Source organism: Eulemur rufifrons, chromosome 19, assembly GCF_041146395.1.
Source record: "Eulemur rufifrons isolate Redbay chromosome 19, OSU_ERuf_1, whole genome shotgun sequence".
Classification (NCBI taxonomy): Eukaryota; Metazoa; Chordata; class Mammalia; order Primates; family Lemuridae; genus Eulemur; species Eulemur rufifrons.
The window spans coordinates 33,514,213-33,533,111 of NC_091001.1; the positions used below are offsets into that span (position 1 = coordinate 33,514,213).

General features: G+C 50.3%; 1 protein-coding gene across 1 annotated transcript in view; it reads right to left on the reverse strand.

The window, feature by feature from the left end:
* Positions 1-18,899, reverse strand: part of SH3RF3 (SH3 domain containing ring finger 3) — a 305,736-nt gene that overhangs the window by 103,260 nt on the left and 183,577 nt on the right. Inside the window, exon 3 of the mRNA XM_069494498.1 lies at positions 5,843-5,938. Coding sequence (XP_069350599.1) covers positions 5,843-5,938 — 96 coding nt within the window. The remainder of the gene's footprint in view (positions 1-5,842; positions 5,939-18,899) is intronic.

Consider the following 18,899-nt stretch of genomic DNA (forward strand, 5'->3'; position numbering starts at 1 on the left):
GGTCTGCCCACCTTGCCCAGCAACCAGACGGATCTGGTGGGCACTGAGGAGGAGAAAGGGGCCTTGTCTTGTGGCCTCATTAGAAGTCACACTCTCCTCACCTTCCTTCCCGAAAACATCCTGCCTGCCCCAGTTAAGGGCTCAAAACCCACAAGACCAAAGTGAGGAAATAACAGACATCATGAGACAGCAAGTCCAACTCACAGAAGAGCTGTTCACGTATTGAAGCAGCACGGAACACGCACAATTAATAACAACGGCAGAGTTATTCTGTCCCCAGTGAGAGCCGTCGGTCCTGTAAGTCATCACCAAACGGTTCCACACCAGGCTTAGGGCAGAGGTTCAAAGTAATATCCTCTCTTTATAAAAATTGAGAAGCAACGAGGAGACAACTGTGCTACATGCGCGGGAAGAACTGAGTTCAACGCTGCAATGGACTGAGGCTTGGAACAAAGTTGTCTGACGGCGCACGTTACCATGGCACTGAAGATAAGGACTCTCAAGAGGGAAGTGGCCATCATTAGCAACGTCTACTACTTTTCTGGGTATTACATTTATTTGGCTAAATCAGGATTTCATTTCACTGCCATTATTTTTTCCAGGATCTATAAATAGCACAGCACACACCACACGGAGTTTGTTCAACACGCGAATGGAGGCGCACATGTGCCGAGTCCACACAGCGTGGTAGGTCTGGCTCCCCAGAGTCAGAATGCTCTGCCCCATGCAGCTCCTTCTCTTTCCGATCCTGGGGTGATCTTACCACGGCTTCTAGTGTGACGGTGCTTTCTCTGAGTCAGCAGACCCTGGGCACCCCCAAATCCACTCCCAGCCCTGACCGAAGGCTCCCCACGTGCTCCAGCCTCTCCCAGCCCAGCTCTTACTCGCCCTCCCAACACCCTTGGCCTTTTATCCGCCAAGTGGGGAGAAGGATCATGTGACCATCTCATGCCCCGCCGAAAAGCAGCTCAAATAGAAGCAATCAGTGGAAATGCCGCGAGCAGTCACAGCGCTAATCAAATACTAGACGGTGAAGAGCTCCCCCTCCAGGGAACAGCCCCTGACCTCCCCCAAGCCAAACCCGGCAGCCAAACAGCCCAGACCCTGCACAGCTCTGTCCACTCCCCGAGTACAGCTGCCTGGCACAGGGGGCCGGCCGCTGGGATAGGGCTCTGCACTCTGCCTCTGCCTGTCCTTTCTTCCCAGTGGAATGTCGGGGGAACCTCGGAAGGGGCTCCCAAGACTCCCTGCATTTGCTGCCAGAGATGCCGGGATACTGGATGCTTTTAAGGGTCCAAGGGACTCCGTGTGCATGTGTGGGGTGAGGGTGTGCGTGGGAGGGTCTATCCAGGCAACCACCGTGCACATGCCAACCACGCAGAGAGCAGCTAATCTCTAAACCTCCCACTCAGGATAAAAAAGCACTATCGTATCCTCCAGTACCTTTGAAGGTCCTTTTCAGTTAACTCCTTGAGGTCCAGGCCCACCGTCGCCCTACCTGCACAGCTGACTTTGTCAACATGCAAGTAGAACCTGACACCTGTGCTTATTACCCTCCGTCGTTCTTTCTGACCGCGTTTCCGGTCCGTTATGGCCTTTGGGGTCTGGATTCTGGCCCTACGAGAGACCTTGCTCACTCACAAGAGTCACTGGCACGTTTGCTACATGACTCTAAGTCTCCACGCAAGCCACCAACTGAGACTCGCCAAGCACGCCAGGGCAGCCTGTGTCCCGTCTGTGGGTCACAGCCTGAGGCCGATTCCTGCCAGCGCTCCCTGCAGACAGCTTTCGAGAGAGCCTCTCTCCTGTCCTGCAGCCTGAGTGTCTACACCTTGAACATCCGTGTCCTGGATTTGCTGACGTGATCCAACTGCAAACCTCAGCGCAGGAAACTGCCTGCAGTAAGACGGGGCATGGCCTGCCTTTAAAAATCAGGCAGCCACATTAGGCCAAACATGTTCGATGCTCAGGAATGCCACAAAGATATTCAACAAACACTCGAATGGACTGCTAAGTGGTTTTCAGTCCATAAAAATTTATGACAATGATGCCACCACCAAGGGACAGTCCTCACGGGCTGACACCTGCCAGCCTGGGCTGTGACTCTTACCTTCGTGTCACTGCCCTGGTTCGAGGGAGGACACTGAGCCCGACCAGGTGGAGACACTGGCCACAGATGGCACCTCTGCGGTGCGGTGAAGCGAAACGAGCTGGGCCCGGCTGGCTCTGCTCTGAAGCCCACGTCAAGCGTGAGGGCGACGCCAGGCGTGTGGGCATGGAGCCCCTGGGAAAGGAGGCCAGGCTCGGGCGCTGCTCCGGCGGGCGCTCACGCCACAGGCAGGGCAGGACTCTGGGTGACAGAGCCCTCCCTGTGATCCTAGGCACGTTCATACCACTGCAGGTGGCACTGTGGCCCTTTCCCCAGGGGGAGGAAGTCCTTCAGAATGAATCATTCGCATTCCCATGAGGACAAGTGCATTTGAAAAACCAAAATGATGACAAATTATTCTACCCTCTCAAGGGCTAAAGACCCGGAAGAAAGGCCCTGCTGAGCGTGTGGGTTTAAGTCTTGTCTCATCCCTTGGACTGGAGTTGCCCACCTGCTCCCCTCTGTGTCCTGAGTGACACGGCAGCAGGGTCAGCCCAGGTTCCCAGTGAGGGGCACTGCCCAGCCAGTGGGACCAACGGGCAGGCATCAGGGAGCTGTGCCCTCGGTCCTGGCATGAGGATGCACACTGGAGGGTGACTGTTTGCAAAACTGGTGGGACAAAGGAATAAGGAGGCAGGTTCAGGATGTGGGACAGTGGCCAGGGCCGCAGGCAGGGGAGCTAGACAGGCAATGGGGAGGAGGCTCGGCCAGCACCGTGCGGACGCTCGGTGCCCAGTGTTGACGGACTCAGCTCTGGCAGCTGGGCAGTGGGGGCTGTGGGGCTGTGGAGAGAGTGGGGAGAGGACTATTTCTACAGGACACAGGAGGAAGTGTAGATACTTCCAGAGACAGGGTCTGCCTTTTCAGACAGCAGCTGCAGCCACACAAGGCCAGGCCAGGTCTGTGCCCTTCACCTCACTGTGCCACCCACAAGCCCAGGCAAAGACACAGCCTTGGAGGGACAGCAGCACGCAGTTCGCAGAGCACGTTCCCTCTTACTTCTCAAGGTCAACCCCGGGTTGAGCATCTTGGCCCACGCCGACAGATGGGAAGCCGAGGCCAGGTGAGGTGGGAGGCCCTCAGAGAGCCCTGCAGGACAGTAAACCTGGGTGCTCCTGCACCGTGTGCAGGTCCCAGCTGGAGTGGCCGAAGAAGAGACCTCTGTGGGCCCCAAGCTCATGTGAGCATGAATGAAGCCACGTCTCCAGGGCAAGGTCATCCCTCATGAGCACCAGGGAACAGACAATGCTCCAAACTGTGCCCAAGACAGAGCCCCTGGCTCCCTCCTGGAGTGCGGGTCTGATGCCCACACAAAGCTGCAGCAGACCCAAGCTCTGACTTCAAATGCCTGCTCAGCTCCCACAGGGAAGGCAGTCTGGGTTGAGTCGTGCCTTTCCCATCCACCAGGGTCCACCCCTCGGGGTGTGTACGTGGTGAGACCGACATGGGCTTTGCCTCTGTGGCTCAGCTCCTCAAAATGCATTCATAAGTGAACAGTGAGACTTGGTCTCGGGAAATACCTGCTTGGGTGGTGTCAGCATGGCTGATCTCCCACGAGTCTGTCTCAGAGCCGAGGCACCCAGGTGATGGATCCATGGCCCAGCACGGGGCGGGCACTGCATGGGCAGCTGTCCCAGGAAGGGTCCAGAGGGGCAGTGGGCCCCTGTCCCAGGATGCCCCCAAGAGGAGGGCCTGTTTCTGAGCCTCAGGGGCCATCCAGGGCCTCTCATCCGTGAAGCACGGGTGGGCAGAAGGAGGCTGTGACTAGGAGCAGAGACAGAACCTGATCCCAAGATCGAGATATTAAGTTTCCAGCATCCATAAACTACCTCTTTCCTCTTCCAGTCAGAATCCCCCAAAGTCACTACCGCTCTGACTTCCGACCCCACAGTCAAGTTCTGCCTGCTTTTGAACCTCCTAAAAAAATCACACAGCATATACTCTTTTATGCCTGGCTTCTTTCAGAATTCTATGAGATTCATCCAGGCGTTTGAAGGCTGTAGTCTTTGTTGTTTCCACTGCCGAGGAGTCCGTTGTGCGGAGATCTGTGTTTCACTCAGCCGTCCCACTGCCAATGGTCACTCGAGTGGTTTCCCATTAGGGGCTTCCAGAATGAGGTTTCTGTGAACATGCTTGTATGTGTCTCTGGGTATCCCTGTAAGATTCCGCCTGGATAAAAAAGTCTCACTGGCTAAAAATGTCTGAGAGCTCCAATTTCTGACTTTTAGACAACCTGTCAGTAGTATTCACACATGAAGTTCTTTGATCTTCAGCATCAGGACAGGGAAGCTGAACAAGTGCACAGACGAATGGAAACTTACAAGGTTTTGGGCGGAGCTTGAATCTTGCAATTGACTAGAGAGGGGCGTGTGTGCGAGGACCTCCTGTCATTGCTGCGGGAAGGAAGGTCTCAGAATCTCCCGGGCAGCTCATCCAAAACAAATGTGAGAGAACCCCTGGATGGAATGTTTGGGGAACATGAAACAGTGAGAGAGAGATGAGGCTGGCAAAGCAGATTAGGGTCAGACTAAACAGGGCCTTGAAAGCCAGGTTAGAGCATTTGGACTTCACCCCGTGGGCAACGGGGAACTGCCATATGTTTTAAACAGATATCTCCCAGCATCCACACAGCACCCTGTAGGTGTGGCAAAGCCGGCTATGTCACCTGTAGGCTCCTGCCAGCTCTTAAGCCCTTACCTGTGCCAGGTGCGGGGGGGCGGCACATGGAGCCCTGTGCTGACCTGAGTAAACTGCAGCTCGTTAGTGGGAGATGATGAGGGGGCAGGAGAGCGAAGGGCTAGGTCTGCAGCCAAACCTCCTGAGCTCAAGCCCTGCCCTGCTGCTCCTCTGCTGTGGGGCCTTGGGAACACCACACAACCTTGCCGTGACACCACTCGTCTGCAAAGCTGGGCACTTGCAGTTTGCATGTGCCAGTGTTGCTGAGAAGAGACGATGAGCAGGGACTCGGAAGCGTCTGGCACGAGCAAGCTCTCGGGAAGCATTATCTGCAACGGTCCTTATGGGATGACGCCAGTGGTTACAGGATGAAAGCATGTGGTCATCTCATGACATACACGTGTGGCCTCGCACTGACGCACGGCAGCCACACGTGCCGTGGGCACACTCTCCTACACACGCGCACAGCCCACGTGCTAAGGTGCTCCCTGTTTAGCAGCTGCCCAGACTTACTCACTAGAGACCTAGAGAAGAGATAGGAAATTAATAGGTCTCAGAGTAGCCTTGAGCCACCTTTGCTTTAGTGACTCGGTTAGCTGAACTGCCCAATAATCCAGAGTCCGAGGAGGACCTGCAGATGACCCGGCAACACTCCCTCAGGCTGTTCACAGTGGGAGGGGAACGCTGGCTTCAGGCTGGGGACAAGAGCTGCAGAACTTGGGAGAGTCTTGGAAAAACAGGTGCCAGGTGCAGGTGTCCCATGAGAAGGGGGAGGTCTGCACAGGGCCTGTGTCATTGCCCACGCAGCAAGATGACTGCAGCCGAGCCTGGGACCGACCACTCAGAACTGGCCAAGCAGTTCCCACAGCACCGCCCCAGTGATCTGAATCAAACCCACACGCGGCAGCTGTCTCGCCCACGCTGTTTTCTCTCTTAGAAAAGGGGCTCCGAGGCCAGAGCACCCCCTGTCTGGCGAAAAACAATGACAAAAAAGGAGGCACATCTGCTCGGCCTTACCTCCACGTACAGGAGCGGGAAGATGCCGATCTTGTCCCCCAACATGCCTTCCGCCCAGTTCTCGTCCACTCTTCTCAGCACGGTCAGAATTTCATCCTGGGGTTCCAGGGCCGCCGTGGGTGCAAGCGCACGGACATGCACAACACAAAGGAAACGAGACACTGGTTAGCGCTGGGGAGGCTGAGGAAAGATTCTGGGAATGGTCCTAAGAGGGTGCATCGTCCATTCGTATGTCTGACACGTGAAACGTCCACCCTTCCACCCTCACCCAGGGGCACTCTCTTTCTCTCTGGCGCTATTAATCCTAGCTGCAGCGACCCCCAGATGGAAAAGCTCGGCAATTTATAATAGAGTTAGTGTTTTAAAACTCAAGTTCCTATTACTTACTCAATGAAATAAAAATACTTGGAATAAAAATAAATTTAGCTAAGTATAAAATGTTTTAAGGTTCTGGCTACATCAAAGAACAAAAAAATAACCCAGTCCAACTACATTTATTTAGAGTCGTGGCTACATAAAGCTTTGAATAACCCTCTTAAATTCTTTGGCATATTGAACAATACCAAGTGGAAATGCACAAAGTGGAAACAGATGGGAGGAGGAAGGAAGCGGCACGGAGCAAGGAGGACGCTGCGGCTGGCAGACAGGCAGGCGGTGCGGAAGGAAAGGCCTGGGACACTCACAGGTGCTGGGAACCACGGAGACGCCCGGCAGGGACGTGGGCAGGAGGGGTGGGGCAGAGAAAGGACTGGTAAGAGACGGGGGTTAATAGGAGGAAGTGACCAGAGAGGAATCCTGGGGAAAGAGAAACAACACGGCTGCAGCAAGTGTCAAGCGGGAAAGGACTGTCCTGCCACAGGGACAGCCACACCAAGGGGTCTCTGGCTAGCAGCCATTCCCTCTCCCAGAACAGCCCTTCCTTCAGCAGCCAGGGTGCATTTCAGAGCTCCCTCAAGGCCTGTCTGCCTAACCTTCCCCTAGATCAAAACCTCCCTGTCATCTGTCCTCGGGAATCTGGGGAACCAGCTGGCCTGAGTGTGACTCTAAGGAGCTGAGGAGTTGATGGCCGAGAGCAACCCACTGGAGCAGCCCCTGTTGGAGCCGAACGTACCACCTGCCTTTCCAAGAGCCTTCGACACTGTAGTGTGAATCAACAATATTCGAATTGCAGGCTGCCCTTAGGCTCAGAGGGACACATACTTTAGGCTGGTGAACCTCATGAAATTATACGAGAAGCTGCTTCACTGTGAGCCAAGGGACCGCCCCATTTGGGGTGTTCATCTGACGCGAGGTAACGTCTAGCAGAGCTGGGCAAGTTTTTCCGAGAACACACAGAGAACAGGCAGCGCAGGCTCTGTACTGGGAAGTTCCTCCAAGGTCTCTTCCAAACCTGCCCCTCTCAGGAGAACAGGGCAGGGTGTCGGGTGGCCAGAGGCAGTCCCACCCCTCATTTTCCCTGTCCTCTCCCCCAATTCCCCGGCTTTAAAAAACACCAAACAAATCGATTTGTGAAGTCACGAATTTGTGATCACCATTAGGGCCACTGTGGAGTACTGTCCTGGGGGGAGATGCACACAGGTGCCCCCGACCTCCGCGACTCGCTCACCTCTCAAGGTCACGACCGGCAGGGTCCCAAGCTCAGTGCCCAGCTCAGATCAGCCGCAGGGGCCCCTCAGACCTCACTGATCACACAAAGGGAAAGGTAATCAAAGGCTTCCCACAAGTCAGAGTTTTGCAATAGCAAAATGTCGTGCAAGACATTTAATTTTGTAGAAATTAAAAAGAAAATACCAGATTAATTTTGGTAAGAAAAAAAAGAAAATACCATAATATCTACATTATTATTTAATACTGGTTTAGAAATTAGAGCCAAAGAAATCAAATCAAATCAAATTAGTAGCATAAATATTAGAAAGAAGGAAATACAATTTTCTACCTAGAAAAACAGAGTAACAACTAAAAATTAGAATAAATAAGAATTTAGGAAAGGCTGCCAATTTTAAAATGAATACATAAAAATCATTGGCTGTCCCACATACCAGCAATAATCAGTTAGAAAATGTGATTAAAAGTGGCTACCCATTAAAAAAAATTAGATCTCTAATCCACTGTATATGCCAAGTTAATTCCATAAGGATTAAAGTCATAAATATTAGGGAAAACCTTGAATATCCAAGAAGAAAATAAGAATAGATGTTTAATCTTTTTTTTTTTTTTTTTTTTTTTTTTTGAGACAGAGTCTCACTCTGTTGCCCAGGCTAGAGTGAGTGCTGTGGCATTAGCCTAGCTCACAGCAACCTCAAACTCCTGAGCTCAAGCGATCCTCCTGTCTCAGCCTCCCGAGTAGCTGGGACTACAGGCATGCACCACCATGCCCGGCTAATTTTTTCTATATATATTTTTAGCTGTCCATATAATTTCTTTCTATTTTTAGTAGAGATGGGGTCTCGCTCTTGCTCAGGCTGGTCTCGAACTCCTGAGCTCAAACGATCCGCCCACCTCGGCCTCCCAGAGTGCTAGGATTACAGGCGTGAGCCACCGCACCCGGCCAGATGTTTAATCTTGAACTGGGGACGGTATTTCAAGGTATGATAACAAAGATTTGGGTACAGCAAAACCAAATACTCTATGTTAAAAATTGCAGAAACAAAACAAAAAGGCAAATAAAGTAGAAAAATACTTGCAGGATGTATGAGAGACAAAGACTGAATATCTTTACTGAATAAAGACTCCAAAAAACAGTGGGGGAAAAAGACGGATACCTTAAAAGAAAAACAGGCCAAGAGCAAAATCAGGGAACTCACAAAAGAAGAAAAGTGAATTGCCATTAAACACAGTTTAAAATGTTATAGCTGACTAGTAATCAAAGAAATACAATTTTAAACAAGAGATTCCTTTTTTTTGGTTCTTTTCCTATCAAATCAGCAAAGATGAACACGAAGCCTCTCACAGGGCTGGCCAGTGTGCAGGGAACAGGGACTTCCCCGTTTTGGTGGGATATAAATTTAGGGCGGGCTGTTTGGTGACTCCTATAAAGCATCAGCGCCATGGAGGCCTGCACATCCTCTGACCCAAGAACACCGTGTCTAGGAACTCCATCCTAAGAACATTGAAGTGTGCAGAGAGTCACTGCTTCCCAGAGCAGAAACCCCCACAGGAACCAGTGCTGATGCATGCGGCAGGCTCAGTGTGGGCAAGTCCGACAGATAAAACTCCAGGGGCACCCAGTCACCGGGAGGCCCACACCTTTGTGAGTTGTATAGTTCAAGGAGCCCCACAAGGTCCTCACAGTGAATATCAAAGAAAAACTACCTCATTCTTCTGGCGGGGGTGGGGGTGAGGTGGGTAGTAGGGGTAGGGAGGAACCGTTTTGAAATCTGCCAAAGTATTCTGTTCTTAATAATGTCTGCCCCCAGGAGAAGCTAGTTAACCAGAACCTCACCTGTTGGGGTTTTATCAGAGCCTAACCTACCTGGGGAAGAGAAATACCTAACTCCAGCCCACTGTAGCCATCCTGTCTCACCTAGAGAGAAAGGGGAAAACTGAGAAGCACTGGTGAAGTTCACAGTCCAGAGGCACAGGCTCGCCAAAGGTCTGATCATATGACTACAGAATGCTCATCGCACCCCTGCCCCCATCCTACCACCACATCACTAAAGGCCTATTTATAGTTCTTTTTACCTAGTCCATTAAGTCTTGTATCAAGAAAAAGTTATAACACATACTAAAAGGCAAAACAACAACAACAAACCAGTTGGAAGAGACAGAGCAAGCATCAGAACCAGATTCAAATGTGGCAACTGATGTTAGAATTACCAGACCAGGAATTTAAAACAACTATGATTAATAACTAAAGGCTCCAATGTACACAGTAGACAGCATGCAAGAACAGATGGGTAATGTAAGCAGAGAGATGGAAATTATAAGAAAGAACCAAAAAAGAAATGCTAGCTACCAAAAGCACTGTAACAGAAATGAAGAATGCCTCTGACGGACTCAGGAGACTGGACACAGCTGAGGAAAGAATTGCTGAGCTTGGGAATATCTTAATAGAAATCGCCAAAATGGAAAGGCAAACAGAAAAACACCAGAAAGAAAAAAAAAAAGGAACAGAATATCCAAGAACTGTGGGACAATTACAAAGCAAGAAGTGTAGGGAAATTACATACATGTAATGGGAATACCAGAAGGAGAAGAAAATATCTGAAACAATGATGACTGAGAATTTCTCCATATTATTCTTAGATACCAAACCACAAATCCAGGAAGTTCAGAGAACAATAAGTAGAATAAATCCTAGAACTACTTCACCTAGGCATATCATTTTCAAACTACATAAAATAAAAGATAAAGAAAAATTCCCAAAAGAAGGCAGAGGGGGAAAAATACCATATTACCTATAAAGGAGCAAATATAAGAATTACATCTGACTTTTCAAAACCATGCAAGCAAGAGTGGAGTGAAATAAAGTGTTGAGAGTAAAAACCCACCAACCTATTTGCAAAGGACAATGATATAAAAGACTGTTACCCACAATACACAAAGAACTTTTAAAACTCAAAAATAAGAAAACAAACACTCTGATTAAAAAATGAGCCAAAGACTTTCACCAAGGACGACATCTCACCAAAGACAATATACAGATGGTGAGATGGTAAGTAAGAACATGAAAATAGGCTCCACATCATAGGTCATCAGGGAAATGCAAATTTCAGCAACGAGATGTCACATTGCATACTAATTAGAATGGTCAAAATCCAGGACACTGACAACACCAAATGCTGGTAAGAACATGGAGCAACAGGAACTGTCATTGATGGCTGGGAAGAATGCAAAATAGTACAGCCACTTTGGAAGACAGTTTGGTAGTTTCTTACAAAACAAAATATACTTTAACCAAGCAATCCAGAAATCATACCCCTTGGTATTTACCCAAAGGAGCTGAAAACTTACTTCCAAACAAAAACCAGCACAAGGACATTTAGAACAGCTTTATTTGTAATTGCCAAAACTTGGAAGCAACCAAGATGTCCTTCAGGAGGTCAATGGATAAACAAACTGTGGCACATCCGGACAATGGAATGTAACTCAGTGATAAAAAGAAAAGAGCTATCAAGCTATGAAAAGACATGGAGGAAACTTAAATTCTAAGTGAAAGAAACCAGCCCAGACACAGTGGCTCACATCTGTAATCCCAGCACTTTGGAAGTCCAAGGCGGGAGGAACACTTGAATCTGGGAGTTTGAGACCATCTTGAACAACATAGTGAGAACCCATCTCTACAAAAGAAATTGAAAGAATTAGCTAGTGTAGTGGTACATTCCTATAGTCCCAGCTACTCAGGAGACTGAGCCAGGAGGATCACTTGAGTATGGGAATTAGAGGTTGCAGTGAGCTGTGATTGTGCCACTATACTCCAGCCTGGGTGACAGAATGAGACCCTGTCTCCAAAGAAAAGAAAGCCAATATGAAAAGGCTACATACTGTATGTATGATTCCAACTGTAAGACATTCTGGAAAAGGAAAAACAAAGATTAGTGGCTGCTGGAGCTTAGAGAGGAGGGAGGGAAGAACTGGCAGAGCACAGGGGATTTTAGGGCAGTGAAACTACTCTGTGTGATACTGTAATGGTGGGTCCATATCATCACACCTATGTCCAAACCCATGGAATGTGCAACACCAATGTCACAGTGTCACCAGTGTGAACCCTAATGTCAACTCTGGACTCTGGGTGATTATGATGTGTCAATGTAGGTCCCTACTCTGGGGGGGACGTTGCTAACGGGGGGTCTGTGCATGTGTGGAGGCAGGGCGGGTATATGGGAAATTTCTATACCTTCTGCTCAACCTTGCTGTGAGCCTAAAACTGCTCTAAAAATATAAAGTCTATTTTTAAAAAAGCTAATAGCACCGTAGAGCAATGAAAATGAACAAACTACAGTGCCCTACAACAGCATGTATAACTTACAAATGTAATATTGAAAGAAAACAAAGTATGACACAAAGCTATATCATGTATGAGTCCCTTTATTTGAAATTCAAGAACAAACACAACTCCCCTATGGTGTTAGCAGACATGGGGAGGCCGGGGTGGATGGGAAGAGGCACAGGGTCCTGCCACTCTGGACTGAGGAGTGATTATAGGATGAATTCTGTTTGTGACAGTCATCAAGCTGCATGGTTATGATTAGTGCACTTTTTGGTATATTACATATGATATTATATAGTAATATAACACCTTATATATGATATTATATAGAAAATCTTATAACAAAAAGATTTTTTTAAAAAAGTAATGGTGCAGTGTGGACGTGTCACAGCACACCCTGAACACTGCACTCAGCCCCAACACGTCTCTACAGGGATATTCGTACTGAGGAAGCTGAGCATCATAGGCTTAGCCTGGAACCAAGTCAAACCCTGCCGGGAAGGAGGGGACAGGTCACCGAGCCTGGAAATGAGAGCACTGAGGGGCCACAGCTGCTGTCTTAAGCTCTGGCATCATTACCACTCTGAAGGGCCAGGCTTCTCGGGGTCACCAGGAGGCTGTGATTAGTGCTCAGGGCTCCAGTCACTGAGGGGCAGACAGGGCTCCCCCATGAGACAGGGCTGTCCAGAGACAGGTGTCACCTCGGAGGCCAGGGAACTGGTCATCATTCCCAGTGCTAAGTGGGGCCAACCTGTTCCTCATCAAGCCACCAATACATACGAGCACCCCCTAAGGGCTAAGCCCTGGGAGGGCCTTAGGCTGAGTGGGGAACTATTCTCTCCCAAGAGGGTGGAGGGGCTCGCTTGTAAAGAGATGATCACCATCCAGATCAAGGGAAGTACATTAAAACCCGCCACACTGCAGTAAGCGAGCCCCCACATCCAAGCATGTCAACTGCTGTGCTACCCTGAGGTCAGTGAACGGGCAGGTGAAACCTGCACAGCTCCGTCTGGCTACAGGATGCAAGTCCAGTGTGGACCCAGCTGTGATTTGGTGGCACCTGGTGGCAGGTGTCTGTTCTGGCTTAAATACTGATGGGAGCAATTCTGGTTCCTGTGCTGGCTGCGTCCTCAGGACAGTGGCAGGATTCAGAATGCACCTGTCTATTGGTTGGCACCCACTTCAGCATGGAGGCTGATCTGTACAGGGGGCCAGCACTCTCCATACCTAAAAGTAAGGAACTAACTTTGCCAAAGATCATCAAGGAAGTTTCCCCCCAGCTCTGTCTCTAACCCAAACTCCCACAATGGGACAACCCCCCCCCCCCAATGAGGAACGTCTGAGGGCTGAGCAATGAAAATATTCCCTTCTAGCATGTCAGGGCTACCAGCATGAAATCTGGTGTGTTCTGGCAACAATAATGACTTCTCTAGCCCCACAGCAGGACCAGGAAAACAACGGCCAACTTTTCATGGCTAGATCATATCAGGTCTCTGATTTGTTATCATGTTTCAAAAATCCAGAGCCATTGCTTTCAGAAGGACAAGGAAAGAGGAAATATGTACTCTATAGACTCTTTGCTATTTGGAGAAATGTCCCCTCCTCAAAACACTACACAGGCTTTGTATAGGAAGATGGCAAGGCTGATCTGCATGAGTTGGACAGCAATTTGAAGTTGCTGCTTCATAGAGAAGGACGTCCCCTGGGCTCTCTGCTCTCTCTCTCCTAGCAGGTGCATATGTTGAATATGGGGCTCCCACTGGCTGCAGAACAAAGCCATGCTGAGGGGACTATGCAGGGACAACATCTGTGCCACTGGTCCCCGTAGTACTGTGCTCTATGTCACAGGCCAGCAAATCTTTTCTAGAAAGGGCCAGAGAGTAACTATTTCAGGATTTGCAGGCCAACTACTCAACTCTCCACTGGAGCATGACAATAGCTATAGACAATATGTAAATGAATGAGCATGGCTGTGTACCAGTAAAACTTTATTTACAAGAATAGGTGTCAGGCAGGATTTGGCCCATTGAGTTTTAGTTTATCAACCCCTGTTTGACACAGGTGAGTAAACTGAGCCAAACCAGACACCGCAGGCTTTGCTGATAGTCAAGTTTCTGGGCCAATATGGCAGCATTCAAGGATTTTATGAATGGAACTTGTTTCCATGACATTATTTCACTTTCAGATCAAAACTCAATTTCATGTACAGGTTTTATGTCAAGCGCTCACTACTCACTGTGGGCCAGTAGACTTCCATATGCTGTTTTCCCTGTTCCCTGATATTTCCAAGTTTTGCAAATACACCAAATGCCATTGCCATATGGCAGTGGCTCTCCTTTGTATTCAGGTGGTCTCAGGGTGGTCCTAAATGATTGTAAGTCTGGGCTATGAACATAAAATGGTTATTAAAAAACAATATTGCTTTGTTGTGTGGTTATGTTTCACAAGGCATAGCGGTTGATACATTTGCAAAGGATTCAGGTGACATGGTAGGGCTCACCATCTATAAGTGACCTTTCAACTGCATTTTTAACTCATTTACCTGAGTCTTCCCGAGTTTGTGCATTCCTTTCCACCTGGGGAAAAGGAAAGTCATGAAAACAGACAGGCCTCTGTGACAAACAGAGGCTGCGGGTTCCAGCCCTGACACCCAACCTCCCTGTCCCTCCCGGGTGCCCCTGGAGGTAGCTGGCAGAGCATGCAGTCCTTTGACACCACTTTAAGGGTATATCTAGGCAAATGTCACAGCTCACATATCAAGTGTTTGAGGGCTCAGCCTGAAATGCCACGATCACTGCAAACCCTGGAGAGTTCCCTCAGGAGCTCTGGATAAACCAACATCCCAGCGCCTGGTATTTCCCTCTCCTAAACAAGCTGTGTGCAGTATCACATATAAAAGTGGTCCCTGAAGGGCCATGGGTAGTCTACAGCCCTGTGCTCCTCGAGGCCACCTGAGCTCCTCCACTGTCCTCTCTGACCTGTAGTCAATGGCTCCCAAGCAGCTGTGATGAACCAGAGCCCAGAGAAGGCCCTGGCCCTGCTGCCTGACCTCGGCATTGGGGCCTGCGGGGTGTGGGCTGCCAGCTGGGCCAGCTGAACACACACAGTGCCCGTTGGCAGCACGCAGGCTGGTCACTGACAGAGGGCTGGACCACTCAGAAGGGAAAATTAAAGAGGGAAAATCTCAGAAACTCCCTCAAGCCTTTTGTTGTAAAAATAACACAAAATTGTGCCTCTGATAGCCACCTGCCACTTGCGGTGAGGCTCCTAGAGAAGGGTTAGCTGCCATCAGCCCCCCGCAAAGCAGACCAGACCCACGTCCTCTGTGCGGCTGGCCTGCTGAGGTCCTTACCCATCTGCTCCAGAGGCTGCCAGGGGCCCAGAACTGCTCGAAGACAGGCAGAGGCAGACCTCTCGGGGGGTCTCAGGGCTGAGGGGAATCTGCAGTCACAGAATGGGCCACAGGTGGAAGGACAGAGGTCAGAGGTCGGAGGGTGCACCCTCTCAGAGCTGGGACACCTTGCCTGCACACAGACTCAGGCAGGTGACAATCCTGCACCCTGCCCATCTGCCTGTGGGTCGTGAGCACCTGAGGGCAGGACTCTGACTCTGTTGTGCCCACCTCACTATCCCTGGCACCGAGCCTGGCACTGGGAACACAACCCAGCGTTGACAAATGTCTGAGGAGTGAGGGAGCAGACCACGGAGCCTGGGCGACAAGACACGAATGCTCCCAGGAACAAGGCCTGCTGCCCTCGGCAGAGCGCTCAGCCTCCAAATCCCCCAGGCGCCCTTCACTGTCCGGCACAGGTTTGAGAGGTTGGTCAAGCACCCAGGTAAAAACAGGTCGGGTCTCTGCAGTGACCAGGGGCCAGGAGAGAAGAGCTCGTATTCTGCGTAGGTTCTGAAAATATTTCCTGGCAAATCTTCAGGTAGAGCCCATGCTCTGCCTGCAAATCAAAACTACAGCCTGCGGTTTCTGAGAGTTCCGCCTTGATGTCAGAAGAAGGGGCTGGGCAAGGGCGCTGCCCAGCACAGAAGCCGCAGGAGGAGGAATGTGCGACGCAAGAGCCCATGACAGGGGACCTGGGCCTTCTGGCTTTCTCTGATAACCCCGGGAGACGCAGCCCAGGCAGGTGCTCAGGAAGGGAAACACTGACTGGGGGCCGCCGCCTCTCCGTGGGCTTATTCCACTTTGGTTCATGGCTACGACACAGAAAGGACATGAAGTGGAAGCTTTCCCCAGTCTTCTCAGCCCCGAAAGTGTCCCCATTCCCACTCAGGGAGCAGCAGAGATGACACTGCAGATCAGGAGGCTTGCCTGGTGGCTGGCCCTGGGGAGGGGACTGTGGCCTCCACACAGGAGCTGGACACCATTCCCCCTGGGTAATCCTGTCCCCGATTTAGCTGCCAGGAGAGTGACAGCACAGCAGACTAGTCCTGGACACTCTCAGCTCTCCACGCAGTGCGTGCCTTACAAGGATGCTTGTTTTCCTGCGAGTATTCTGGCCTAACATTGAAAGTGACATGCACGTGTGCTGTCTGATGGGACTGCAACTTTTCCTGAAACAGGAAGAAAAGGAGAGGGCAGACGGCAAATATTTATTGAAATGCTTATTGTGAGTTTGGTTCTTTGAATGCCTTTGCTCATGTAATCCTAATATCAACTCCGCTTTATAGTCTAAAAAGAGACTCAAAGAGTAAGTAAATGTTGCAAAGTCACCGTACATTATTAAAGAAAAGCATCATGATTTGAATCTGCATCTACTTGACTCTAAAGCCCAAACTCTGTCTGTATTTGATTTTTATCCCTCTAAGTCTGTACCTAGGATCAGAAGGCATAGTTTGGAATTCATGCTCAGTTAATTCACAAAGAAAATAATTCCCATGCTTTTGAGAAATGATGATTAAACCTTCAGCAGCAAAAGAAGTTCACGTGGAAAGGTCTTAAAGTCTGACTAGGTCGGGCAAATTGTGGAGGTGTTTTTAAAGGGTTTGCCAACTCAAAGCGTGCCTTTGGCCCGGGAGCGCTGGGAGTGGGCAGGGGCTGAGATGAGGATTAGGACAGATCAGTGGCTGCACCCACCATGCCCTGTGGCTCCTCCATGTGACATACCAGTAGGGATTAGGGTGACATGGTGAGCCTCGGCGCCCTGCTGGGGTTGGGTGTGAAAGTGATCCAGTGGCCTTTGAGGATTCCTGAGTATTAAGGGCTGCCCGGGCCCCTTCACAGCAAACACAGCTACTTAGCAAGGTGATGACAATGTCCTCACGATCTGGACATGGCATAGTAGGGGCTCAAGAAACATTTGCTGAATCTTGTAGTTGAATGGAATGAGAACACGGAGTAAGCCACGAGAACAGAACTCACATGCCCTCCTGCGTGCCAAGCCCTAAGCTCAGCTCTTCACTTACATCATGTGGTCCTCGACGCCCCGAGCCTCGATGCCTCGACACTGGTGTCCTGGCGCTCCTGGTGCAGCAAGATAAGTGTCTTCCTAAAGTCACACAGCTAGCTGTGGGGCCCTCACTGCAGGACCCCCCAAAACCAGGCCCCCTGGGGCTCCCTCTTCTGGCCTCTGGTCACTCTATTTGTACATGTCCAGCTTTTTGCACTGAGACTACTAAGAAGTTATAAAATAACCTTTTTTTTAAAGCTGCTTTATAAAAAGTAATTATTCATTCTCTTCTTAAACAAGACAAAGACTTTGGTTTTCAGAATGACTTTAGTTAATGCTGTTTTAACAGGACGGTTCAAAAGCCAACACTGAAGGTAACAATCTTGCTTTCATCATCTACTTCATGCTTTTTAAAATTCCATCAATCTCACCACAGTGATGGTTTGTAAGGGAGGTTGGCACCACCCGTGGTTTTTAGAGACCCCTTCTTTACTTGCTGACTCCGAATGGAACATATCTGAACAACAAGACCACTCCCTGGAGGGGAACCAGCACCCACGCCACAGCACCGGCACTGCTGGTCCCTTGAGGAGTGACACACAGGGAGGTGTCAGAGCCAGCCTCGTGCAACTCAGCCTCGTGGGGAAGTAAGCTGGTCACACGCACCGTGGGAGGGAAACGGCAGGCAAGTGCCAGCAACAGGAAGTAGAAATTGAGCAGAGAGAGTCATGAGGAGTTGCCCATGTCCCTTAGAGCCTTTATTCGGAGGCGTTTAGAAGTGAGAAACGCAGCAGGACTGGACTATTAGCAGGGATAGCGTCCCCTGCCCAGCCCCGCTCTGTGAAGGTCAGAGGGACAACATGGGCATGGTGGGAAGGTGACATGGAGCATGGTGGGGGTGTCACAGCATGGTCCCCTTTAGGAATCACACTCAGGGGCTTCTGACTGTCCACATTAACCTACAGGATTCAAGACAAGAAAGTCCTTGAACAATCTGTGATATGACACTTCCACTCCTGTGACCTCCCCGTGGGAACAGCCACTACATCCTGTAACAGGAGATGCCGGGGCCTGCCTGTGGCTGGCGCCTCTGCCCCTCAATCTCAACCCAAAGGTCACCTTCCGGGGAGTCCGCGTGACCACACCCACCTCCAGGTTTCTTATAAAATATGGAATATGAAATTCTATCGGTGACTATTCCGGAGCCCTCACTAAATGCCTATTAGTGTCTGTCTCCTGGGTGGCCCAGCACAGCTCGCTGGCCACTGACCTGTCTCCTGCACACTCCAGCGAGTCCATCTGTCCTGCAGACACAGCACGGTTCCCCGCACAGAGTCGGGGCCCGGTACATTTTTGTGAAATAAATAGGTAAATGCCCCTTTGTCCTCCTGTCTGGTGGGCCCTGGCCTTCATCCTGGAGTCGAGCGTCCCAGACAGAGGCCTGTGGAGTGGAGCAGGGTGCATGGTGGTGTTAGGAAAGGCAGGCCTTTGCTTCTGCCTGGAGAAGCTGGCCCTGTCTGCAGACTCCAGGGCCCCGCAACTGTCATTCACAGCATGTTCCCCTGGCTGCAGAGCCTCATCCTCCTCTGAGGCCCTGTGCGGAAGGCCTGCGCTCTGTAGCTGGAGCCGTCTGAGCCTGGAGGGACCTGGAGCCATTAGGGGTCTGTCTCCTTAGCAAGGTCCCAGCTGGACCCCAAGAGGTCAGCGTCCCTGCCCTTGGTCATGAGTG